The 23,021-nt window shown below is 40.9% G+C and overlaps 1 protein-coding gene across 3 annotated transcripts in view; it reads left to right on the top strand.

The window, feature by feature from the left end:
• The window catches only part of EIF2AK4 (eukaryotic translation initiation factor 2 alpha kinase 4), a 108,401-nt gene that overhangs the window by 43,559 nt on the left and 41,821 nt on the right, over positions 1 to 23,021 (top strand). For all 3 annotated transcript variants that reach the window (XM_036842668.1, XM_036842666.1, XM_036842667.1), the window contains 7 exons: positions 2,319 to 2,425; positions 3,034 to 3,191; positions 13,894 to 14,327; positions 14,879 to 14,948; positions 17,195 to 17,278; positions 19,043 to 19,165; positions 21,040 to 21,144. In XM_036842668.1, coding sequence (XP_036698563.1) covers positions 2,319 to 2,425; positions 3,034 to 3,191; positions 13,894 to 14,327; positions 14,879 to 14,948; positions 17,195 to 17,278; positions 19,043 to 19,165; positions 21,040 to 21,144 — 1,081 coding nt within the window. The remainder of the gene's footprint in view (positions 1 to 2,318; positions 2,426 to 3,033; positions 3,192 to 13,893; positions 14,328 to 14,878; positions 14,949 to 17,194; positions 17,279 to 19,042; positions 19,166 to 21,039; positions 21,145 to 23,021) is intronic.

Raw genomic sequence — 23,021 nt, 5'->3', positions numbered from 1 at the left:
GTGGCTTTTGGAAAGTACCAAAGGATGGGGCTGGTTGCCAGGAGAACCAACCACGTGATTTAGGGGTTTGGAACTGTCACTGCCACCCCCATCCTCTGTGGAGAGGGGAGGGGCTGGTGGTTGAATGATCACCAGTGGCCAGTGAGTTAATCAATCATGCCTTTGTAGTGAAGCCTCCATTAAAAGCCAAAAAGGACAGGGTTCAGAGAGCTTCTGGGTTGGTGAACACATGGAGGTGCTGGGTAGGTGGCGGCCCGGAGAGGGCAAGGAAGCTCCAAGTCTCTTCCCACATACCCCTATGCATCTCTTCCGTCTGGCTGTTTCTGGGTTATAGCCTTTTACATTAAGCTGGTAACCTAGTCAGTAAAATGTTTCTGAGTTCTCTGAGCTGCTCTAGCAAATTAATTGAACCCAGGGAGGAGGTCGTCGGAATCTCCGGTCACAGCCTGGACTTGCTATTGGTGTCCCAAGTGGGGGTGGGGAGGGCAGTCTCATAAGACTGAGCCCTTAACCTGTGTGATCTGATGCTCTCTCCAGGTAGACAGTGTCAGAACTGAGTTGAACATACGACACCCAACTGGTGTTGGGGAATTGCCTATTGGTGTGGAGAAACAGCCCCTTCCCTCAGTAGAATTGGGTGCAGAAACTTTTATGTGGTCAAATGAAGAAAGCAAGTTGAAGAATAGTATGTACAGGATGATGTCATTTTTAAAAAATCAGTATCCACAAATTAAAACTTTATCTTTTGCTTGGATGGTTGTCTAAGACTTTATCCTTACCAGTGGTGTTTTAATATTTGGAAGGAGAAAGTATTCATGTGTTACTGATGTAATTAAAAATTAATTTTAAAAAATGGTTATGAAGAACCTAGGGGCAGGACAGGAATAAAGACGCAGATGTAGAGAATGGACTTGAGGACACGGGAAGGGGGAAGGGTAAGCTGGGACGAAGTGAGAGAGTGGCATGGACATATATACACTACCAAACGTAAAATAGATAGCTAGTGGGAAGCAGCCGCATAGCACAGGGAGATCAGCTCAGTGCTTTGTGACCACCTAGAGGGGTGGGATACGGAGGGTGGGAGGGAGACGCAAGAGGGAGGAGATATGGGGATATATGTATATGTATAGCTGATTCACTTTGTTATAAAGCGGAAACTAACACACCGGTGTAAAGCAATTGTACTCCAATGAAGATGTTAAAATAAATAAATAAAAATTAATTTTAAATTTAGGGGAAAATACAGTATCTTATACAAATGCTTTTATTGCAGTCTTTTCTTGCCCTCTCAAAGTATGAAATTAGGAGTGATTTACTTTTTAGTGCTGTGACATGAAAAAATTAAATGTTACCCTTTATGATAGTTGCTGTCAACAATTTATAGGTGTAGATTTAAGTCCATAATTCACAGTGATGGTTGATTGTTTTAAATACCTTTTTATAATTAGGGTCAGGTGCTACTTGGGTCATTGTTATGAAAGCCAACCAGCTTATTAGATTAGTTAGCACAGTGATTCTCAGACTTTCTTTCGTATTGAAACCACCTGGAGAGCTTGTTAAAGCACAGATTACAGCAAAAACCCCCAGAGTTGCTGATTTACTAGGACTGGGGTGGAGAATTTGTATTTCTAACAAATTCCCAGGTGATACTGATGCTGCTGGTCGGTGACCCCACTTTGAAAAACACTGGGTTAAAGGTATGGCTTGTTTTCATTCCTTAAACAAATTGTTTGTTAGAACATTAAACAGAAAGTTAGTAGAGTCAAGGAATGATAATTAAAAGAAACTAGGTGATAAAATGTGGGGCTTTTAAAAGGTTGTTCTTAATTGTTACCACCGTACTTCAAACTGTGATGAACAGGCTTCATCTAAAGTTTATCATATTGGGCCCCAGCCCTGCATCAGCTATCTGATTTGCTTTTCCTTTGGGAACTTTTATTTATGACTGTTCCCCAGAAACGCTTAGCTTAGCATGGCAATTCATTAAGCTGTTAGTGGGAGTGAAAATTCATGACCTACTTGTGCTATCTTATCCTAGACTTTTAAAAATATTGTTCCATGAGCATCAGTCTTCTTGCCTCTAGAGACTGTACTTTTTTTTTTTAATTCCCCCACTTATATGCAGCCTGGTGCTCAGCATGTAAATCCTGCAAGCATGTTTATTAAATTAAATTCACTTATGAGCACATTTTGGCCCATAGTAACATGAATTCTCTAATGTGTATTTTTTAAAAATAAACCCATAGTTAAAAGCCTTGGATTAATTAGTTTAGCATTTATTTTGTGCATCACTGAGATTCTTTTTTCCTCTCACTGAGGTGTGTCTGCTTAGATGACAAGGAAAGATGGAGTCCTCAGCAGTTGTTAAAACACAGCTTTATAAATCCTCAGCCAAAAATACCTTTACTGGAGCAAAGTCCCGAAGGTGAGTCTGTTACCGTTCTTTTCTGATAGCCTATTTAACATAAATTATTTTGAAGGTATACATAAACCTAAGACTGGAAAGGACTGCATGCATCATTTATTTTATCTGTTTTATGCTGAGCTATACATAAATCCATTCATTCAGTGTGTCCTGTCTACGTGGAGGTGTTTTGCCATCCTGGTTTTTCCCGCCTCTTCTGATGGAGTGTCTGGTGGTGGAGCCTCTTAGTGTGGGGCAACCTTCTCATCGTGTCACCCTTATTACTGCCTTGGAACTAGATTTCCCTGCTGTTACTCAAGTAGCAGATGCAGGAGCCTCAACAGAGACTGGGATGATCAAGAGACCTGGGTTTGGCTTCTGGCTCTGTCGTTCGGTCATTTCTTTACTCTCAGTTACCACTACCTGTAAACTTGGGCTAACTGTATATTTCTACCTACTTTAAGGAGGACAAGGTGAGGAAAGAATTAAAGGGTCTGCCAGGTAAGAGGTACTTTTTAAAACTCCTTGGTTGGGGCCCCTTCCTCCCGTGCTTGCATTGTCGTTGGATGTTGCAGCTCTTCCTCTGTTTTTAAAGCCTCAGTCACCTCTTACCTTTTGTTTTATCTCAGATTCTGGAGGACAAGATTACGTGGAGACTGTTATTCCTAGCAACCAGCTACCCAGTGCTGCGTTCTTCAGTGAGACACAGAGACAGTTCTCCCGCTACTTCATTGAGTTTGAAGAATTACAGCTTCTCGGCAAAGGAGCTTTTGGAGCTGTCATCAAGGTGCGATACAGAGTTGTCCCCAGTCCCTTTTAAAGCTCTTTCCCTGTTCCGTTTCTGCATACTTAAGGACTTCTATTTTGAGAGTAGGGAGGGAAGTGAATATGACCATTTGAAACAATAATCATCTTCCCCTTCGTGGAGTTAAAGGCTTTATTTAAAGTTACACTAGACACATTAAGAACACATCATTCCTCTTCCTTTGCTTGATGTAGTGCGTTAACGTGAAAACCACATGATTATAACTGCACTTCAAGTTGAGTCAAGACCTCTGCATGAAGAACGTTTTTGTGTGCTTTGGTTTAGAAAGAAAATTGTTCTCTTTTTCTCCCATTTGCTTTTAGAGTTGCTGTAGCTAAGAGGGTTACAGGGTTAGAATTGAGATGGAATTCAAACGGGAAATGGCCCCAGATGGTCTTGATGGCTTTTATTTTGCAGCTATTACTGAGATGGAAAACTAGTGATGCGTTATTTTGTTGTTGTTGTTGTTTGTTTCTTTGTAAGGATTTTGTTTTTAAACTTTTTTAACATCTTTATTGGAGTATAACTGCTTTACAATGGTGTGTTAGTTTCTGCTTTATAACAGAGTGAATCAGTTACACATATACATATGTTTCCATATCTCTTCCCTCTTGCATCTCCCTCCCTCCCACCCTCCCTATCCCACCCCTCTAGGTGGTCACAAAGCACTGAGCTGATCTCCCTGTGCTATGCGGCTGCTTCCCACTTGCTATCTATTTTACATTTGGTAGTGTATATATGTCCATGCCACTCTCTCACTTTGTCCCATCTTACCCTTCCCCCTCCCCGTATCCTCAAGTCCGTTCTCTAGTAGGTCTGCGTCTTTATTCCCGTCTTGCCCCTAGGTTCTTTATGACCATTTTTTTTGTTTGTTTTTTAGATTCCATGTATATGTGTTAGCATACGGTATTTGTTTTTATCTTTCTGACTTACTTTGCTCTGTATGACAGACTCTAGGTCCATCCACCTCACTACAAATAACTCAATTTCATTTCTTTTTATGGCTGAGTAATATTCCATTTATATATGTGCCACATCTTTATCCATTCATCTGTTGATGGACACTTAGGTTGCTTCCATGTCCTGCCTATTGTAAATAGAGCTGCAGTGAACATTGTGGTACATGACTCTTTTTGAATTATAGTTTTCTCAGGGTATATGCCCAGTAGTGGGATTGCTGGGTCGTATGGTAGTTCTATTTTTAGTTTTTTAAGGAACCTCCATACTGTTCTCCATAGTGGCTGTATCAATTTACATTCCCACCAACAGTGCAAGAGGGTTCCCTTTTCTCCACACCCTCTCCAGCATTTATTGTTTGTAGATTTTTTGATGATGGCCATTCTGACCGGTGTGAGATGATATCTCATTGTAGTTTTGATTTGCATTTCTCTAATGATTAAGGATGTTGAGCATTCTTTCATGTGTTTGTTGGCAATCTGTATATCTTCTTTGGAGAAATGTCTATTTAGGTCTTCTGCCCATTTTTGGATTGGGTTGTTTGTTCTTTTGACATTGAGCTGCATGAGCTGCTTGTAAATTTTGGAGATTAATCCTTTGTCAGTTGCTTCATTTGCAAATATTTTCTCCCATTCTAAGGGTTGTCTTTTGGTCTTGTTTATGGTTTCCTTTGTTGTGCAAAAGCTTTGAAGTTTCATTAGGTCCCATTTGTTTATTTTTGTTTTTATTTCCATTTCTCTAGGAGATGGGTCAAAAAGGATCTTGCTGTGATTTATGTCATAGAGTGTTCTGCCTATGTTTTCCTCTAAGACTTTGATAGTGTCTGGCCTTACATTTAGGTCTTTAATCCATTTGGAGTTTATTTTTGTGTATGGGGTTAAGGAGTGTTCTAATTTCATTCTTTTACATGTAGCTGTCCATTTTTCCCAGCACCACTTATTGAAGAGGCTGTCTTTTCTCCACTGTATATTCTTGCCTCCTTTATCAAAGAAATGGTGACCATATGTGTGTGGGTTTATCTCTGAGCTTTCTATCCTGTTCCATTGATCTATATTTCTGTTTTTGTGCCAGTACCATACTGTCTTGATTACTATAGCTTTTTAGTAGAGCCTGAAGTCCAGCAGCCTGATTCCTCCAGCTCCGTTTTTCTTTCTCAAGATTGCTTTGGCTATTCGGGGTCTTTTGTGTTTCCATACAAATTGTGAAATTTTTTGTTCTAGTTCTGTGAAAAATGCCACTGGTGCTTTGATAGGGATTGCACTGAATCTGTAGATTGCTTTGGGTAGTGTAGTCATTTTCACAATGTTGATTCTTCCAATCCAAAAACATGGTATATCTCTCCATCTTTTTGTATCATCTTTAATTTCTTTCATCAGTGTCTTATAGTTTTCTGCATACAGGTCCTTTGTCTCCCTAGGTAGGTTTATTCCTAGGTATTTTATTCTTTTTGTTGCAATGGTAAATGAGAGTGTTTTCTTAATTTCACTTTCAGATTTTTCATCATTAGTGTATAGGAATGCAAGAGATTTCTGTGCATTAATTTTGTATCCTGCTACTTTACCAAATTCATTGATTAGCTCTAGTCGTTTTCTGGTAGCATCTTTAGGATTCTCTATGTATGGTATCATGTCATCTTCTTTTCTGTTTTGGATTCCTTTTATTTCTTTTTCTTCTCTGATCGCTGTGCCTAAAACTTCAAAAACTATGTTGAATAATAGTGGTGAGAGTGGGCAACCTTGTCTTGTTCCTGATCTTAGTGGAAATGGTTTCACTTTTTCACCATTGAGAATGATGTTGGCTGTGGGTTTGTCATATATGGCCTTTATTATGTTGAGGTAAGTTCCCTCTATGCTTACTTTCTGGAGGGTTTTTATCATAAATGGGTGTTGAATTTTGTCAAAAGCTTTCTCTGCATCTGTTGAGATGATCATATGGTTTTTCTCCTTCAATTTGTTAATACGGTGTATCACATTGAATGATTTGCGTATACTAAAGAATCCTTACATTCCTGGGATAAACCCCACTTGACCATGGTGTATGATCCTTTTAATGTGCTGTTGGATTCTGTTTGCTAGTACTTTGTTGAGGATTTTTGCATCTATGTTCATCAGTGATATTGGCCCGTAGTTTTCTTTCTTTGTGACATCTTTGTCTGTTTCTGGTATCAGGGTGATGGTGGCCTTGTAGAATGAGTTGGGGAGTGTTCCTTCCTCTGCAATATTTTGGAAGAGTTTGAGAAGGATAGGTGTTAGCTCTTCTCTAAATGTTTGATAGAATTCTCCTGTGAAGCCATCTGGTCCTGGGCTTTTGTTTGTTGGAAGATTTTGAATCACAGTTTCAATTTCAGTGCTTGTGATTGGTCTGTTCATATTTTCTATTTCTTCCTGGTTCAGTCTCGGCAGGTTGTGCATTTCTAAGAATTTGTCCATTTTTTCCAGGTTGTCCATTTTATTGGCATAGAGTTGCTTGTAGTAATCTCTCATGATTGTTTGTATTTCTGCAGTGTCAGTTGTTACTTCTCCTTTTTCATTTCTCATTCTATTGATTTGAGTCTTCTCCCTTTTTTTCTTGATGAGTCTGGGTAATGGTTTATCAATTTTGTTTATCTTCTCAAAGAACCAGCTTTTAGTTTTATTGATCTTTGCTATTGTTTCCTTCATTTCTTTTTCATTTATTTCTGATCTGATCTTTATGATTTCTTTCCTTCTGCTAACTTTGGGGTTTTTTTGTTCTTCTTTCTCTAATTGCTTTAGGTGCAAGGTTAGGTTGTTTATTCGAGATGTTTCCTGTTTCTTGAGGTAGGCTTGTATTGCTATAAACTTCCCTCTTAGAACTGCTTTTGCTGCATCCCATAGGTTTTGGGTCGTCGTGTCTCCATTGTCATTTGTTTCTAGGTATTTTTTGATTTCCCCTTTGATTTCTTCAGTGATCACTTCGTTATTAAGTAGTGTATTGTGTAGCCTCCATGTGTTTGTATTTTTTTACAGATCTTTTCCTGTAATTGATATCTAGTCTGATAGCGTTGTGGTTGGAAAAGATACTTGATACGATTTCAATTTTCTTAAATTTACCAAGGCTTGATTTATGACCCACGATATGATCTATCCTGGAGAATGTTCCATGAGCACTTGAGAAAAATATGTATTCTGTTGTTTTTGGGTGGAATGTCCTATAAATATCAATTAAGTCCATCTTGTTTAATGTATCATTTAAAGCTTGTGTTTCCTTATTTATTTTCATTTTGGATGATCTGTCCCTTGGTGAAAGTGGGGTGTTTAAGTCCCCTACTATGATTGTGTTACTGTCGATTTCCCCTTTTATGGCTGTTAGTATTTGCCTTATGTATTGAGGTGCTCCTATGTTGGGTGCATAAATATTTACAATTGTTATATCTTCTTCTTGAATCGATCCCTTGATCATTATATAGTGTCCTTCTTTGTCTCTTATAATAGTCTTTATTTTAAAGTCTGTTTTGTCTGATATGAGAATTGCTACTCCAGCTTTCTTTTGATTTCCATTTGCATGGAATATCTTTTTCCATCCCCTCACTTTCAGTCTGTATGTGTCCCTAGGTCTGAAGTGGGTCTCTTGTAGACAGCATATATACGGGTCTTGTTTTTGTATCCATTCAGCCAGTCTATGTCTTTTGGTTGGAGCATTTAATCCATTTACATTTAAGGTAATTATCGATATGTATGTTCCTATTTCTGTTTTCTTAATTGTTTTGTGTTTGTTACTGTAGGTCTTTTCCTTCTCTTGTGTTTCCTGCCTAGAGAAGTTCCTTTAGCATTTGTTGTAAAGCTGGTTTTGTGGTGCTGAATTCTCTTAGCTTTTGCTTGTCTGTAAAGGTTTTAATTTCTCTGTCAAATCTGAATGAGATCCTTGCTGGGTAGAGTAATCTTGGTTGTAGGTTTTTCCCCTTCATCACTTTAAATATGTCCTGCCACTCCCTTCTGGCTTGCGGAGTTTCTGCTGAAAGATCAGCTGTTAACCTTATGGGGATTCCCTTGTATGTTATTTGTTGTTTTTCCCTTGCTGCTTTTAATATTTTTTCCATGTATTTAATTTTTGATAGTTTGATTAATATGTGTCTTGGCGTGTTTCTCCTTGGATTTATCCTGTATGGGACTCTCTGTGCTTCCTGGACTTAACTATTTCCTTTCCCATATTAGGGAAATTTTCAACTATAATCTCTTCAAATATTTTGTCAGTCCCTTTCTTTTTCTCTTCTTCTTCTGGGACCCCTATGATTCGAATGTTTGTGTATTTAATATTGTCCCAGAGGTCTCTGAGACTGTCCTCAATTATTTTCATTCTTTTTTCTTTATTCTGCTCTGCAGTAGTTATTTCCACTATTTTATCTTCCAGGTCACTTATCCGTTCTTCTCCCTCAGTTATTCTGCTATTGATCCCTTCTAGAGAATTTTTAATTTCATTTATTGTGTTGTTCATCACTGTTTGTTTGCTCTTTAGTTCTTCTAGGTCCTTGTTAAACCTTTCTTGTATTTTCTCCATTCTATTTCCAAGATTTTGGAAGATCTTTACTATCATTATTCTGAATTCTTTTTCAGGTAGACTGCCTATTTCCTCTTCATTTGTTAGGTCTGGTGGGTTTTTACCTTCCTCCTTCATCTTCTGTGTGTTTCACTGTCTTCTCATTTTGCTTAACTTACTGTGTTTGGGGTCTCCTTTTTGCAGGCTGCAGGTTCGTAGTTCCCGTTGTTTTTGGTGTCGGTACCCAGTGGCTAAGGTTGGTCCAGTGGGTTGTGTAGGCTTCCTGGTGGAGGGGACTAGTGCCTGTGTTCTGGTGGATGAGGCTGGATCTTGTCTTTCTGGTGGGTAGGTCCACATCTGGTGGTGTGTTTTGGGGTGTCTGTGGCCTTATTATGATTTTAGGCAGCTTCTCTGCTAATGGGTGGGGTTGTGTTCCTCTGTTGCTAGTTGTTTGGCATGGGGTGTCCAGCACTGAAGCTTGCTCGTCGTTGAGTGAAGCTGGATCTTGGCGTTGAGTTGGAGATCTCTGGAAAATTTTCGCTGTTTGATATTACGTGGAGCTGGGAGGTCTCTTGTGGACCAGTGTCCTGAACTTGGCTCTCCCACCTCAGAGGCACAGCCCTGATGCCTGGCTGGAGCACCAAGAGCCTGTCATCCACATGGCTCAGAATAAAAGGGAGAAAAAAAAGGAAAGAAAGAAGAAGATAAAATAAAATTAAATTAAATTAAAAAGTTATTAAAATAAAAAATAATTATTTAAAACAAATCTTTTTAAGTAAGAAGAAACAAAAAAGAAAGAAAGAGAGCAACCAAACCACAAAACAAATCCACCAATGATAACAAGTGCTAAAAACTATACTAAAAACAAAACAAAACAAAACAAAAAACGGACAGACCGAACCCTAGGACAAATGGTAAAAGCAAAGCTATACAGACAAAATCACACACAGAAGCATACACATACCACTCACAAAAAGAGAAAAAGGGAAAATATATATATATATTGTTGCTCCCAAAGTCCACCTCCTCAATTTGGGATGATTCGTTGTCTATTCAGGTATTCCACAGGTGCAGGTACATCAGGTTGATTGTGAGGATTTACTCCGCTGCTCCTGAGGCTGCTGGGAGAGATTTCCCTTTCTCTTCTTTGTTTGCACAGCTCCTGGGGTTCAGCTTTGGATTTGACCCCGCCTGTGTGGGTAGGTCGCCTGAGGGCGTCTGTTCTCCGCTCAGACAGGACGGGGTTAAAGGAGCAGCTGATTCGGGGGCTCTGGCTCACTCAGGCTGGGGGGAGGGAGGGTTATGGAGTGCGGGGCGAGCCTGCGTCAGCAGAGGCCAGTATGATGTTGCACCAGCCTGAGGCACACCGTGTGTTCTCCCAGGGAAGTTGTCCCTGGATCACAGGACCCTGGCAGTGGCGGGCTGCACAGGCTCCCAGAAGGGGAGGTGTGGATAGTGACCTGTGCTTGCACACAGGCTTCTTGGTGGCGGCAGCAGCAGCCTTAGCGTCTCATGCCCGTCTCTGGGGTCCGCGCTGATAGTCGCGGCTCGCGCCAATCTCTGGAGCTCCTTTAAGCAGCGCTCTGAATCCCCTCTCCTTGTGTACCAGGAAACAGAGGCAAGAGAAAGTCTCTTGCCTCTTCCACAGCTCCAGACTTTTTTCTGGACTCCCGCCACAGCTAGCTGTGGTGCACTAGCCCCCTTCAGGCTGTGTTCACGCAGCCAACCCCAGTCCTCTCCCTGGGATCCGAACAAAGCCCGAGCCTCAGCTCCCAGCCCCCGCCAGCCCCAGTGGGTGAGCAGACAAGCCTCTCGGGCTGGTGAGTGCTGGTCGGCACCGATCCTCTGTGCGGGAATCTCTCCTCTTTGCCCTCTGCACCCCTTTTGCTGTGCTCTCCTCCGTGGCTCCGAAGCTTCCCCCCTCCACCACCCACAGTCTCCGCCCGCGAAGGGCCTTCCTGATGTGTGGAAACCTTTCCTCCTTCACAGCTCCCTCCCAGAGGTGCAGGTCCCGTCCCTATTCTTTTGTCTCTGTTTTTTCTTTTTTCTTTTGCCCTACCCGGGTACGTGGGGAGTTTCTTGCCTTTTGGGAGGTCTGAGGTCTTCTGCCGGCATTCAGTAGGTGTTCTGTAGGAGTTGTTCCACATGTAGATGTATTTCTGATGTATTTGTGGGGAGGAAGGTGATGTCCACGTCTTATTCTTCCGCCATCTTGAAGCTCCTCCATGATGCATTATTAAGGTGTGCTGCTGTTAGGTCTTCCCTTCCTTATTCCAGGCTATTTGGGCAACTTTTATTATCATCTGCCCCTTAAGAGAGAGTTTTCAACTCTTTTTGTGTAATTTAAGTATTTTGTTTGATTTTAAGAGTCCCAGATTACTGTTATCAAATCCATATGAGATATGTCATCTTACCCATAAGAAGGTAGCCCACCATCAATAGGGCATGAGTCTGTTTAGGATTCTGAGAGTATTATTAGGAAGCATTACCTGTATCACTGTGGAAGGCCTTTTACACTGAAAAAAGAATTACATTAGTTTTTTTACAGAAAGACAAACTTAAGCAGGTTTTCCAAAGGAAAGTCATAATACCATGGGAAATTTTCAACTTTCTTCTTGAAAGTATAGATATTACGTTTAGGTGATTAAATAGATCTACTTTGGGCAGGCAGATATCCTGATTAGGTAGTCATGGTTATCTTTAAGAGGAGTGGATGATTGAAGTTTATATTATCCCTTTAACTCACACTGTAATTTTGATCAATTCCTTTAACTTCTTTATATTTTAGATTCTTGAATTCCAAACATGATCAAACTTCATTTCCTTACAAGTACTTAAAAATAATTAGTAAGCTCATATAACAAAAACATCTTAGTAACTTAATCCCCCATGTTTTTCCTGTGGTTTCTCCCTATGAGAACCCAACAGCCCTCACACCCCATATCTATTTTCAGGTTAAGGTAGGGCCATCTCCCCAGAGATCTGGAATTTCATTAGCAATTGGACCCATTACTGTTAATGCACCTTTGCATTTTAATAAATGAATTCCTAGGAGTTCTAGTGTAGCAAGCCCCACACCCCAGTCAGTGACACATAGTGTTACCAAACCAAAATTGGGTCAGCTCACCCACTCACAGTAAAGCCAACTTACTGACACTAGGATTTGGTAGAGGAAAGTGCAGCATTTATTGCAGGCACCAAGCAAGGAGTAAGGGCAGCTAATAACCAAGAGACCCAAACTCCCCAGTGGATTCCAGGGAAGCATTTTTAAAGGCAAGGCGAGGGAGAGAGTTGCAGGGTGCATGATCAGCTCGTGTACCATTCTCTGATTGGGTGACAGTGAGGTAAGATGATGGTGTCACAGGGGTTAACATCATCAGTTCTTGGGTTCCAGCTGGTCTGGGGGCTACATGCTCATGCTCATCATGCAGTTAGATTCTTCTATCTGGTGGAGGTTTTAGTTTTAGTATCTGTAAAACAACTCAGGAACGTGCATCAGACATGTTATCTATGTCCTTCAGGAAAGAACTAAAGATTCTGTGACTGTCACATGGCTGATTCACTTTTTAAATTGTTACCAATTCTCCTGGCCCAACTGCTATTTTTTTGTCACTACATGTTCACATTCTTTCAGTCATTATTGAGCAGCCTTTTGTGACTCAGGAGGCCTGGGAGACTAAAGCTTTTCTACAAACAAGACACAGGCAGAGGACATGGTGGGTGATTTGTCCCGGGAAGGCCCCATAGGGTCCTGCTTGGTTACAATAGCGTATGTGATATGTACTGAGACGTGAGGTTGAAAGACAGTGCCAAAACTTCCCACAGTCCTCCCCTCTATTAATGTGGCAGTAAAAGAATACAGGACTGTCATTTTTTTGGAGCACATTTCCTTTTTGAGGCTGTGTGCCAGGTGGCTCATGAACCTTGTCTTTTAATCTCACGACATTCTTATGAAATAGGTATTATCCCATTTTGCAGGTGAGGGAACTGATGCTCAGAGAAGTTATGTCATTTGCCTGAGGTCACATACATCACTAAGACTTTTCAACCAGCATTCAGACTAATACCTGTTTTACTCAAAAACGTACTTTGTACCACTATTTCTGTACCCCAAAAAACATAATCTGAAACTCATTTTTATAGTATTCCTTTCTCATTCCTAAAAGTAGTTTTTGGCATAGAAGCCTATGAGCCAAATAAGAGAATGATGCTCTCTTTTGTAACCAACTAGTTTCTCCCTCTGCGATGGGCAAGTTGTTAGTTTCCGTCACTTCAGTTGCCCTGCATGGTTGGGACTGGAAGGTTCAGAAAACAAAATTTTATAAAAAATACTTCAGTCAACCCAACTGCATAGCAAGACTGCCCGGGATAAGGATGCCTGCCTCTATGTAAGATACGGAGATTTGGCCTTTGAAACATTTTCTTGTATTTTTCTTGTGTTTTTCTTTTATTCTTAATTGTATTGTTCTAGTTTCCTTACATAACATCAGTTGTAAATCTTCAATCTTAGTGATAAAATCGATGGGCAGTAATTGTGTTAATGCCAATCACTTTTATTTACTGAACACCTTTCTCTGTGACACCTTGATACAGGTGCTTTACTCACATCATTTCATTTAATCCTCACAGTCACCTTTGAGGTAAGGGAAGTGGCATAAATGCCATTTTATAGATTAAAAAATCGAGTTTCAAGGAAATTAAGTCATTTGCCCAAGTTCTTTATAAGTTGAGAATTAGAATTTGCATGCAGGTCTGTTAAAACTGTTGCTTAGTTTATGTTTAGCAGACTTTAAGTTTAAAAAAACAAGTGGAGAGAAACTAAAATCACCTTCTAAAAATTTACACTGAGTTTGGAAAATAATTTTTTACAAACAAGGTTAAAAAAGCAACAAGGTTTACTTGGAAATTTAGATAGCAGATGTGATATTGGAAAAGCAGGGATGTAATTGTCAATAAAATGAATGATTAAAATGGAGATTATGTTTTCCCCGGAGTCTCTTAGCAGGCTCTATACATTTAGCTTGGGGTGAAATGTTTTCTGTTTTTGACAGTCACGACTTTCTTCACCTTAAGAACTTCAGACACGTGGTCCTCGACTGTAGCTGTGGGTTCTGACTCAGAACTCGGGGTTCTCCTTGGGAGGGGATGGGCTGACACGGTAGGAATGCCAGTCGGTACAGGGTTTGGAGTGGCTGACCTGCCGGACCCCTCTCCTTTCTCCTTTGCGCGGCAGGTGCAGAACAAGCTGGACGGCTGCTGCTACGCGGTGAAGCGCATCCCCATCAACCCGGCCAGCAAGCACTTCCGCAGGATCAAGGGCGAGGTGACGCTGCTGTCGCGCCTGCACCACGAGAACATCGTGCGCTACTACAACGCCTGGATCGAGAGGCACGAGCGGCCGGCGGGCCCCGCGACGCCGCCCCCGGACGCGGGGCCCCAGGTGCTGGACTGGCGAGCCTTGCCCCGGCCGCCCGTCGGCGACAGCGACACGGACGGTCCGGGCAGCGTGGAGGCTGCCGCGCCGCCGCCCATCCTCAGCAGCTCGGTGGAGTGGAGCACATCGGGTGAGCGCTCGGCCAGCGCCCGCTTCCCCGCCACCGGCCCGGACTCCAGCAGCGACGAGGATGACGACGAGGAACACGACGGCGTCTTCTCACAGTCCTTCCTGTAAGAGTTCCCGGGCGCTGCTGGCTCGTCCCCGCCAAGCCCAGGCTGGGGAAGGGGAGGGACTTGGTTAGAAATCCAGTCCTGTGGACCATGATGAAATACATGTATATGCAACTCATTTTTAGAGAGTAACCAAATTCATTCAGTCCAAGAGTTTTTTCCCTTTGATATCTTCAAGAGATCTCCAAAATCCAAGCCCTGGAGGAAGGAAAAATAGAAACTTCTTCCAGTCCCTCCTCTTAATACATTTAATAGGATTTTTAAAAGAGCATTCTTTTTAGATAAGGGCTTCCGACTCTGTGGAACATAAAGGAACTAATTTGGAGTCTTGACATAGGACCTACTGCAGTTCTAAAAAGGGTTACCAAACCAATAATTATGATCCTAAAATAAAGTTTAAAGTTTAACGCATCTCAGAATCCACCCTGGTCATTTACATTCATGGTTTTATTTCATTGTATCCATTTGGATACAGTTTATCATAACTCTGAGCTACTGAATTATAACAGGGAATTTGGTTTCTTTAGTCTTTCTCTATTTCTCTTTTTAAGACCTGCTTCAGATTCTGACAGTGATATCATCTTTGACAATGAAGATGAGAACAGTAAAAGTCAGAATCAGGTAAATATATAAATAGAAGTTACACCTTTTTATTCATCATGGGATGGGTACATAAGCAAATGTTTGATGTTACAAACCTCAGGTAAAATAGTAAAGCCTTAATCTGATATGCAGATATAGAAACATGATTTTAAAACATGATTTTTTAAAATATGCTACTCATATGGTTACTTATAGGTCTTAATTTATCCACATAATAAAAAGAGAAGAATAAATTGACATGCTGGGTTTTTTTGTTTTGTTTTGCTTTTAGTGAAAACCACTTCCTAGAGGATTTTAGGAAACATTATGTGGTTGGGGATGAGGGTTGAATGCAAATTAATTGAGTAACTAAACAGCCTAATTGTGGAGTTCTGTAGGTCTCTCTCACATCAGTTAATCTTGATGACTTACTCTCATAAACCATCCTCTGGAACAGTGTTTTAACACTGTGGGTTATGATCCTGTAATGGGTTATGAAATCAGTTTCAAGGGTTACAACCAGCTTCATTTTATTTTTAATGCTGTAGAGAAGAGTAAAGAATACCAAAATGTATCACACTAGTAAAGGTAAACTCTGTTCGTAGAACTTGTCTCTTATGAGTATATATATTAGGTGTAATATAAATACAACATGGTCTGAAAGATTTGAGAAACACTGCTCTAAGCCTTGGACCCCACTCAATTCTGTATCTTCCTGCATCCGGGCCAGCAGAGCCCCTCAGTGCTGATGGCTTGGAGTTCGGTGTGAAGCTTTGTAATTTCCAGGGCTGTCAGTTATTGCCAGAGAAACCTTCTGCAGCTGGGGATTGGATGCAGTGACTTTATTATCAGGAATAAAAATATAATTACAAGCAGGGTGCATTCATAGCAGATAAAAAGAAGTCTATACATAGACTGTCTTGGATAAGCAGTTAAATTGGTTTGAATGAGGTTTGAATGCTTTAGCCAGCACTTTTTTTTTTGGCTGCGCCGCGCAGTATGCAGGATCTTAGTTCCCCAACCAGGGATCGAATCTGTGCCCCCTGCAGTGGAAACACGGAGTCTTAACCATTGGATTGCCAGGGAAGTCCCAGCATTTTTTAAAAGTACTTCCCTCTTCTATTAAAATCCCCTTAACCCCTAAGGAAGTTTAAGGAATAATAGCATAAGTAGTCTAAACTAACTGCTTTGGTTTTAGCATTAGTTATGCATATAATTATTATGGGGGCACCAAATTTACGATTCTGGTTTTTCTCAATTAAGGGAGATATCCCATGGGCATTCTAATTGATGGGTAGAAGCCTCTAAGAGATTAACAATCTTGTACAGATAATCCCCAGAATAAATAAATGATTCAAGAGTAGAACTGAGGGAATTCCTTGGCTGTCCAGTGGTTAGGACTCCGAGGTTCCACTATGGAGGGCCCGGGTTCAATCCCTGTTCGGGGAACTAAGATCCCACAAGCCGTGCTGTGTGGCCAAAAAAAAGAGTAGAATTTGATTGTTTCCAGAGCAGTTTTTTTCCTTCAATAAAGATAAAATGTTGAAAAAATGTTTCCACACAAAAAATGCAGATCAGAAACAGTCAAATGCTACCTAATGCTTTCCCATACTTGGGGGTAGGAGGGAGTATTTAAATATGTCTATTAGAAGAAGAAAGAATTTTTTTTTCAAGGGACATGAGTTAGAAAAACAGCTGTAGGGGTCTAGCAGACTAACCACGTGGAAAAGTAGTGTAGAGGATCGGTCACCCTAAGTGGCAGCTGGGTGGTGGTTCTTCAGTGCTGTAGCCGAGGGCAGTGTGCCGTCTGGTAATGTGATCGCATTTAACTTGTTTTACCTAAAGATGGATTTCTCATCTTCTGTTTCCAAAGTAAACCTACCATCAAAGGTAGGCATTCCAATAAAACTGAAGCCTTAAAATATTAGCCTGTATACATTCTACCCTTCTTATCCATAGAAAGATAGCAAGTGGTGAGAAGGAATTGACTGAGAGCCTTTCTGTGGATTACCTTTAATACCCACCTGTTTCCTATTGTCCCCATCATTGTTCTGTACAGTAACAGACCTGTAAACTGTGCATTAGATTCTGGTATTGGCAGAATTGCCTTTTAAATGCTGTAAGCATCTAAAGGACAGTGGTTGTTATTCTGCTCTCTCACCTTCCCTCTAAAGCAGCAGGATAGCTATGTATGTGGTAGGGGCAGGAACAAACGACTTGGTGGTGGTGATGATCTTGTTTCATTCAGCTTCATTTTGAGCTCTCATGTGTTCCTCTTGGGTTAGGATGAAGATTGCAATGGAAAGAACAGTTGCCATGAAAGTGAGCCACCGGCAACCACTGAGGCTGTGCACTACCTCTACATCCAGGTGAGGCCCTGGCATGCAGCTCAGTGACACGGCAACTCCCAGTAGTTGCTGGTGGGTAGGTTTTGGGAGATGAAAGCAAGAGAGCGAGCAAAGAGGGCTCACCGCACTGCCAAAGATTAATTGGCCAGAGAGGATTATAGCATGGAGGCCCTTTCCCCCTGCCTTGAACCCATGCTCTCCTGTACCGTAGCAGGAGACGGCACAGGGCAGTGGTTCCAGCTCTGGACTTTACTTAGACTGTGTAAGTTCACATGCTGGATCCACCGGTCACAGCTTTGTGAGCTCAGGCACGGTTCTTCAGCATTCTATGTCCCAGGTTCCCCACCTGTAAATTAAACAGTAGCAGTCACCTCAATGGCTTGTGAAGAATAAATGAAATAACATGTGCGAAGTAATTAGAACCCACCTGAGTTCCATAAGCGCTAGACTGTGCATGTACAGAAGCTCTACTTTGTCTAACAAGTTAAATCTGGACAAGCAAGGTACGAGGCACATACATCCTCGTGTGTACAGAAGAAACACCAACCTGGTTTTAGGAAAGTGGCTCGTCCTGGAACCCCTGAGGGACAGGAGAACCAGCTCCAGTGAGGCATTGCTAAAGGGAAGCTTATAGGCTTTGTCCTGCTCACACTCCCGAGGGGCGCATTCTGGACAGTGGCGAGCTCAGCCAGCAGAGGGACAGCCACAAACCGAAGCGGAAAACTTGCCTCTGGCCCAAGTGAACAGGACCGTGAGTCATTATTAGTGTTTTCAGTCACATCTGCAAGGAGGCAGATCTTTAAATGTGAGATACAGTACTATGCCCAAGAAGGAGCCCTCAGACAAGTGTAACGTTTCAAAAGAGTCTAGTTAGGTGGTTGCTTTCCTGGGGTTGCAGCAGGTTTTAGGTTTTCCCTAAACATAAACCACTCACACACATGATAAAGCATTTGTCCCCCAAACCGCTAACTGTTGAGTACCTACTACATGCCACTACGCTGTAAACAGTTACAGTGAGACAGAAGTACCTAGCAGAGGTACGTGATGTGTGGTAGGATCTTGGTGTGGGAGGCCTGGAGGATGAGTCAGAGTTTGTAGATGTTATTCTGAGCATGAGAGGATATTCCTCCCATTTAAAATGACATGTTCCCCTCTTTGAAAACAAGAAAGTCCTTCTTCATGAGAAATCTCAACTGTGGCACTGGTTTGAAACATAGGCTAGTTTCATAAATCAAATGCTGCATGTTGCTCTAAGGTTTAAATGATATTGCAGTTTTCTGATAGATTAATACACTTAAGAAGGATGAGATAGAGCCCTTTCTTAAATGTTTCGGTATTTATAATGTTTTGCTCTAGACTTGAAGGTCATTGTCATTAATTTAACATGCAAATGAAAAAGGCTAATGACATCATTGGATTATTAATTAGCCCTTCTTGGAAATTTGGGTTTGGAAACAATCTTGTAAAACAAAAAATAAAATTTTACTTAATTCTAAGTGTTTTCATATTATATGTGACAAGGATTTTAAAGTCTTATTTTTTTAATGAACAATAATATAAAAAATAAAAATGATTTTGTTGGGGTGGTAAGATTATGCATATTTCTTCCCAATTTTTTTTAATACTGTTGGTTTCTTTTTTTAATTAAAAAAAAATAAGCCTTTTCCATAAGTATTTAAAATCTGTGGTACACGTTTTAAAATGGGGGATTACATTAATTGCCATTGTCCTCCTTAATTGAAACTCTATATCATCAAATCCTGCCTGGTTTGTTTTTGTCCATAGATGGAGTACTGTGAAAAGAGCACTTTACGTGACACCATTGACCAGGGACTATATCGAGACACCGTCAGGCTCTGGAGGCTTTTCCGAGAGATTCTGGATGGATTGGCTTATATCCATGAAAAAGTAAACTTTGCAACATTTTATATCTGAAAAACTTATGTTTACATAAAATTTATGGCAAAATCAAATATTGTGCAATTTGAGAAAGCCTAAAATAGAGGGAAAATTATGGGTATGTTGAAATAATCTATTTTTATAGGAAATAGAACATATCAAAAGATGAGAAAATAGTATAAAGCATCAGAGTTCAAAGAAAGCATTGAAGGATAGAAGAGGGGTCAGCAAACTATAGCCCATGGGTCATATCTAACTCCCTACCTGCTTCTGTTCAGCCTGTGAGCTAAGACTGGCCTTTACATTTTTAAATGGTTGTAAAAAATTGAAAGAAGGGTAATATTTCATGATACCTGAACATTCTATGAAATTCAACTGTGTCCATAAATAACGTTGTATTGGAACAGGGCCATACCAGTTTATGTGTTGCCTGTGGCTCTTCCTGTGCTGCCACTGTGGAGTTGAGTAGTTGTGGCAGAGACTGTGTGGCCCATAAAGCCTAAAAGATTTACCATCTGGCCCTTTGCAGAAAAAGTTTGCCAGCCTCTGGGTTAGGTGGAAATAATTGAACATGTATGGAACTTGAGGATGATTCCTTGAGTGGTTTAGATAAAGTGAGAGTGTGATTAATACCTGCCAAGATATGTGATTCTGACTCAGTGCTACCTTTCCTAGGAACATGGGAAAATTAGAAAGTCATCTAGCAAGGGTAGAGATGAGACTAACATAGTTTGCCACATGTATAAAATGTCACTGCAGAGCTAGAAATTGTCATCACGATGTAAGTGCTAATGGACCTAGCTTCAAGATGAAACGCTGCTTACATTTTAAAAAGTGGGATTGTCTAATGTGTTAGTGTAAATACGTTTTTTCCTTTGCGTCAATTTTCTTTAACCTTAAAATATTTATACTGTACCATATTTATACTAAAAAGCCAGGACTATAATTTACAGATGTCTAGTTTATAAATGATTCGGTGGAAGTGGAATTTGCAAGGTTGGACATGAAAATGAGCTCTAATGAAGGTCATTAGAACTCTATTACTGTGCTAGCGTCCTGGGGTCCTAGAACCGTGCTCCGTGCGCTGTCTTCCTTGCCATCTAATCTGCTCAGTACCTGCCAACCATTTGTTGGGTGTCTAACACTGTGCCAAACCTAGAAATAGAGAAAGGCACAAGTGTATGACAAACCCCATACTTGAGAGGGACTTCCTGTTTTTTTGAGGGAGCCGAAATTTACCTTCATGTAACAGTAAGAGAGATCACACCATAAAGTGTTTTTATTACATTTATTTCCTGTATTATAGTTCCGGAAACAGTAAGCATGATGAGGATGCTATTAGGAAGGGGAGAAAGTAGTGTTCACGTAACAAGTAATCATTGAGCACTTACCTGGTGTGCTGGGAATGCAAAGTTGAATTATTAGAATTACTGTGGAAGTCTTCGTGAATAAGTTGGCACTTGTAAATATTGGTACAGTTCCAATGAGTGGAGAAAAGCCTAGGCAGGGCAGGTAGCCTGAAGAAAGGAGTAGAAGAAGGAATGAAAATGGTGTGTGTCTCCCTGACCAGAGCAAGGGTTTTGTGATGCAGTAGAGAGAAAGATCACGGTGAACCTGATAGACAGGGGTCTTGGATGCCAAAGGGCACCATTTGGATTGGACCTGATCAGGACCACCAGCAGGTAGATTGGGAGAGGGTGGCAAGGTCATTGGCAGGACATTTGGGAGACATTGTGGAGGTCAGACAGCCTGGACTAGCATGGTCTGCATGAGAAGACTTCATCCAGTTTTCATCACTAGGTTGGCCTTTCAAATGAGGAAACAGGTATGATATAAGTTATGTTTGGGAAAACGTTGTTGGTTTCTTTGCTCTTTTCCATCAGGGAATGATTCACCGAGATTTGAAGCCTGTCAACATTTTTTTGGATTCTGATGACCATGTAAAAATAGGTGATTTTGGATTGGCGACAGACCATCTAGCCTTTGCTGTGAGTATTTTTTTAATTCATATGTGCCTGAAAATGGACCCATGTGCCTTAACTATCCTGTCTTCTAACATTCTCATGACTATGAATTCCCTGAACTCTGCTGTGTAATCCCCAGGAAAGTATACAAGTCTGAAGGGGCAGCTGCAAATGATCCTGCAGGCTTTGAAATTGTGAATACGTTTTAGTGAGTACGTTCCACTTGAGAGACATACAATTATTAGTTTGTGGGTGATATTTAGGTCAAAGGCATGAAATACTTTATGAAACAATTTGGTGTTTTGGTCTACCATGCCAGGCACTGGGCTAGATGCTTTACACTCGATGGGCTTTTAGTTAGCTTAAGGAAATAAGGCTCAAAAACCGTAAAACATCAGAAGAATGAGTTCTAGACAACATAAATCAGAAAGTATTAACGCTCTTCTTCACAACACTGTAGAGTAGTTGTTAAACCTACAAAGCTAAAATAATGTGAGGTGAGAGAAATAGTCATATAAGACTTAAAAGCAGGAGGAAATTTGCATATGGTTATGAGGATCAAGAACGGCTGTATAAAGAAAACAGCATTTCAGATGAGCCTTAAAGGATGGTGAGAGTCCAGTAGGCTGAGATTGAGGGCAGGGCATGGTGACACCAGGGTAGGGGTTTCCCGAGAGAAAGAACAGCATAAGCAAAGGCCCTGGGGTAAGCAGACATGATTGTTGAAGGCCAGCATGTTGTCTGGTTGGTTGAAACTATGAGGTGTAGGGGAGCAGTGAGAGAAGATGCTTGAAGGTTGGGGATTCCTGGAGGTGTCAGGCCTTGAGTGCTGGGGGAAGAGTTTTACTTAACATCATAAGCCAGAGATTAGGCACCAAAATCTGTGGTAAATGCAGTTAATTATAAGGGTGGTCAAAAAAAGAAACTAGGATTTGGATTAATGGTGAGAAAAACCTCAGGGGTTAAATTAGAAGGTGAGGTTAGAAGGAGCAGAGAGGGAGGAAATGGAAGGGGGACAGTAAGGACATGGTCCTGACCAGAGCACTGGGGAATTTGAAGACTGCTAAGACCAAGGAAGGGCTCTTTGGGGATTTGATCCCCAGACTAACAAATGTAACTTGATATCTGTAGGCTGTAATAGTAGGGAGGTAGATAAGAGCACAGGCTCTGGAGGCCCACTGCCCTGGGCTAGAATCCTTGGGCAAGTTACTTAACCTCTTAGTATCCTTTCCATAAAATGTGCCTAATTCAAGTACCAGCTTCAAAGTTGTCACCAGGATAAAATAAGAATATAGGTAAAGCCCTGGAACATTGCCTGGCTCTACGAATATTAGAGCTCTTGTTATTGATGGCAGTGCTCGTGATAGGAATCTGTGGAGAGATGTCCAAAAAATAGTGATTTAGGGGAATGAGGGAAACAGGGCTGTCACAGATATAGTGGAAGAAGTGAGGCTACCTAAGAGGTATTAGCAGTGACAGTGGAACATATTTGGTGACCAGCCTCTAGGAAAAAAGAGTAAAAATTGACCCAGTGGGAAAATTAAAAAAGTTAGAAAGTGAGTTTGTTGTGATTAATATACCTTTACTCTTCCCAGTAAATAGATTCTGTTTTGGCATTTGAAATATGAAAATAAATTAGTTTAGGTAAGTTTTCAGGGGGTTCTGCCACGAAGGAGTTCTACAGTGAATTGCCCTTCTCCTTGATCTCATTGGGGTTTCCAGTGAGCCCTGCATTAGTAGGCTAACTAAACTAAAAAAAATTTAAAGCTCTAAAAAGCATTATTATAGTTATTCTGGTTTCTGTGTAATATTTTTCAGTCAGTCTTCATTTAGAAATGATAATCCATTCCTGTGGAATAATATAACATTTTAATTTCTTATTTGGCTACTTGAATTTTTAG

Source organism: Balaenoptera musculus, chromosome 2, assembly GCF_009873245.2.
Source record: "Balaenoptera musculus isolate JJ_BM4_2016_0621 chromosome 2, mBalMus1.pri.v3, whole genome shotgun sequence".
In the NCBI taxonomy this organism is placed as follows: Eukaryota; Metazoa; Chordata; class Mammalia; order Artiodactyla; family Balaenopteridae; genus Balaenoptera; species Balaenoptera musculus.
Note: the sequence above shows the minus strand (reverse complement) of the source record. Positions and strands in the feature narration are given on the sequence as shown.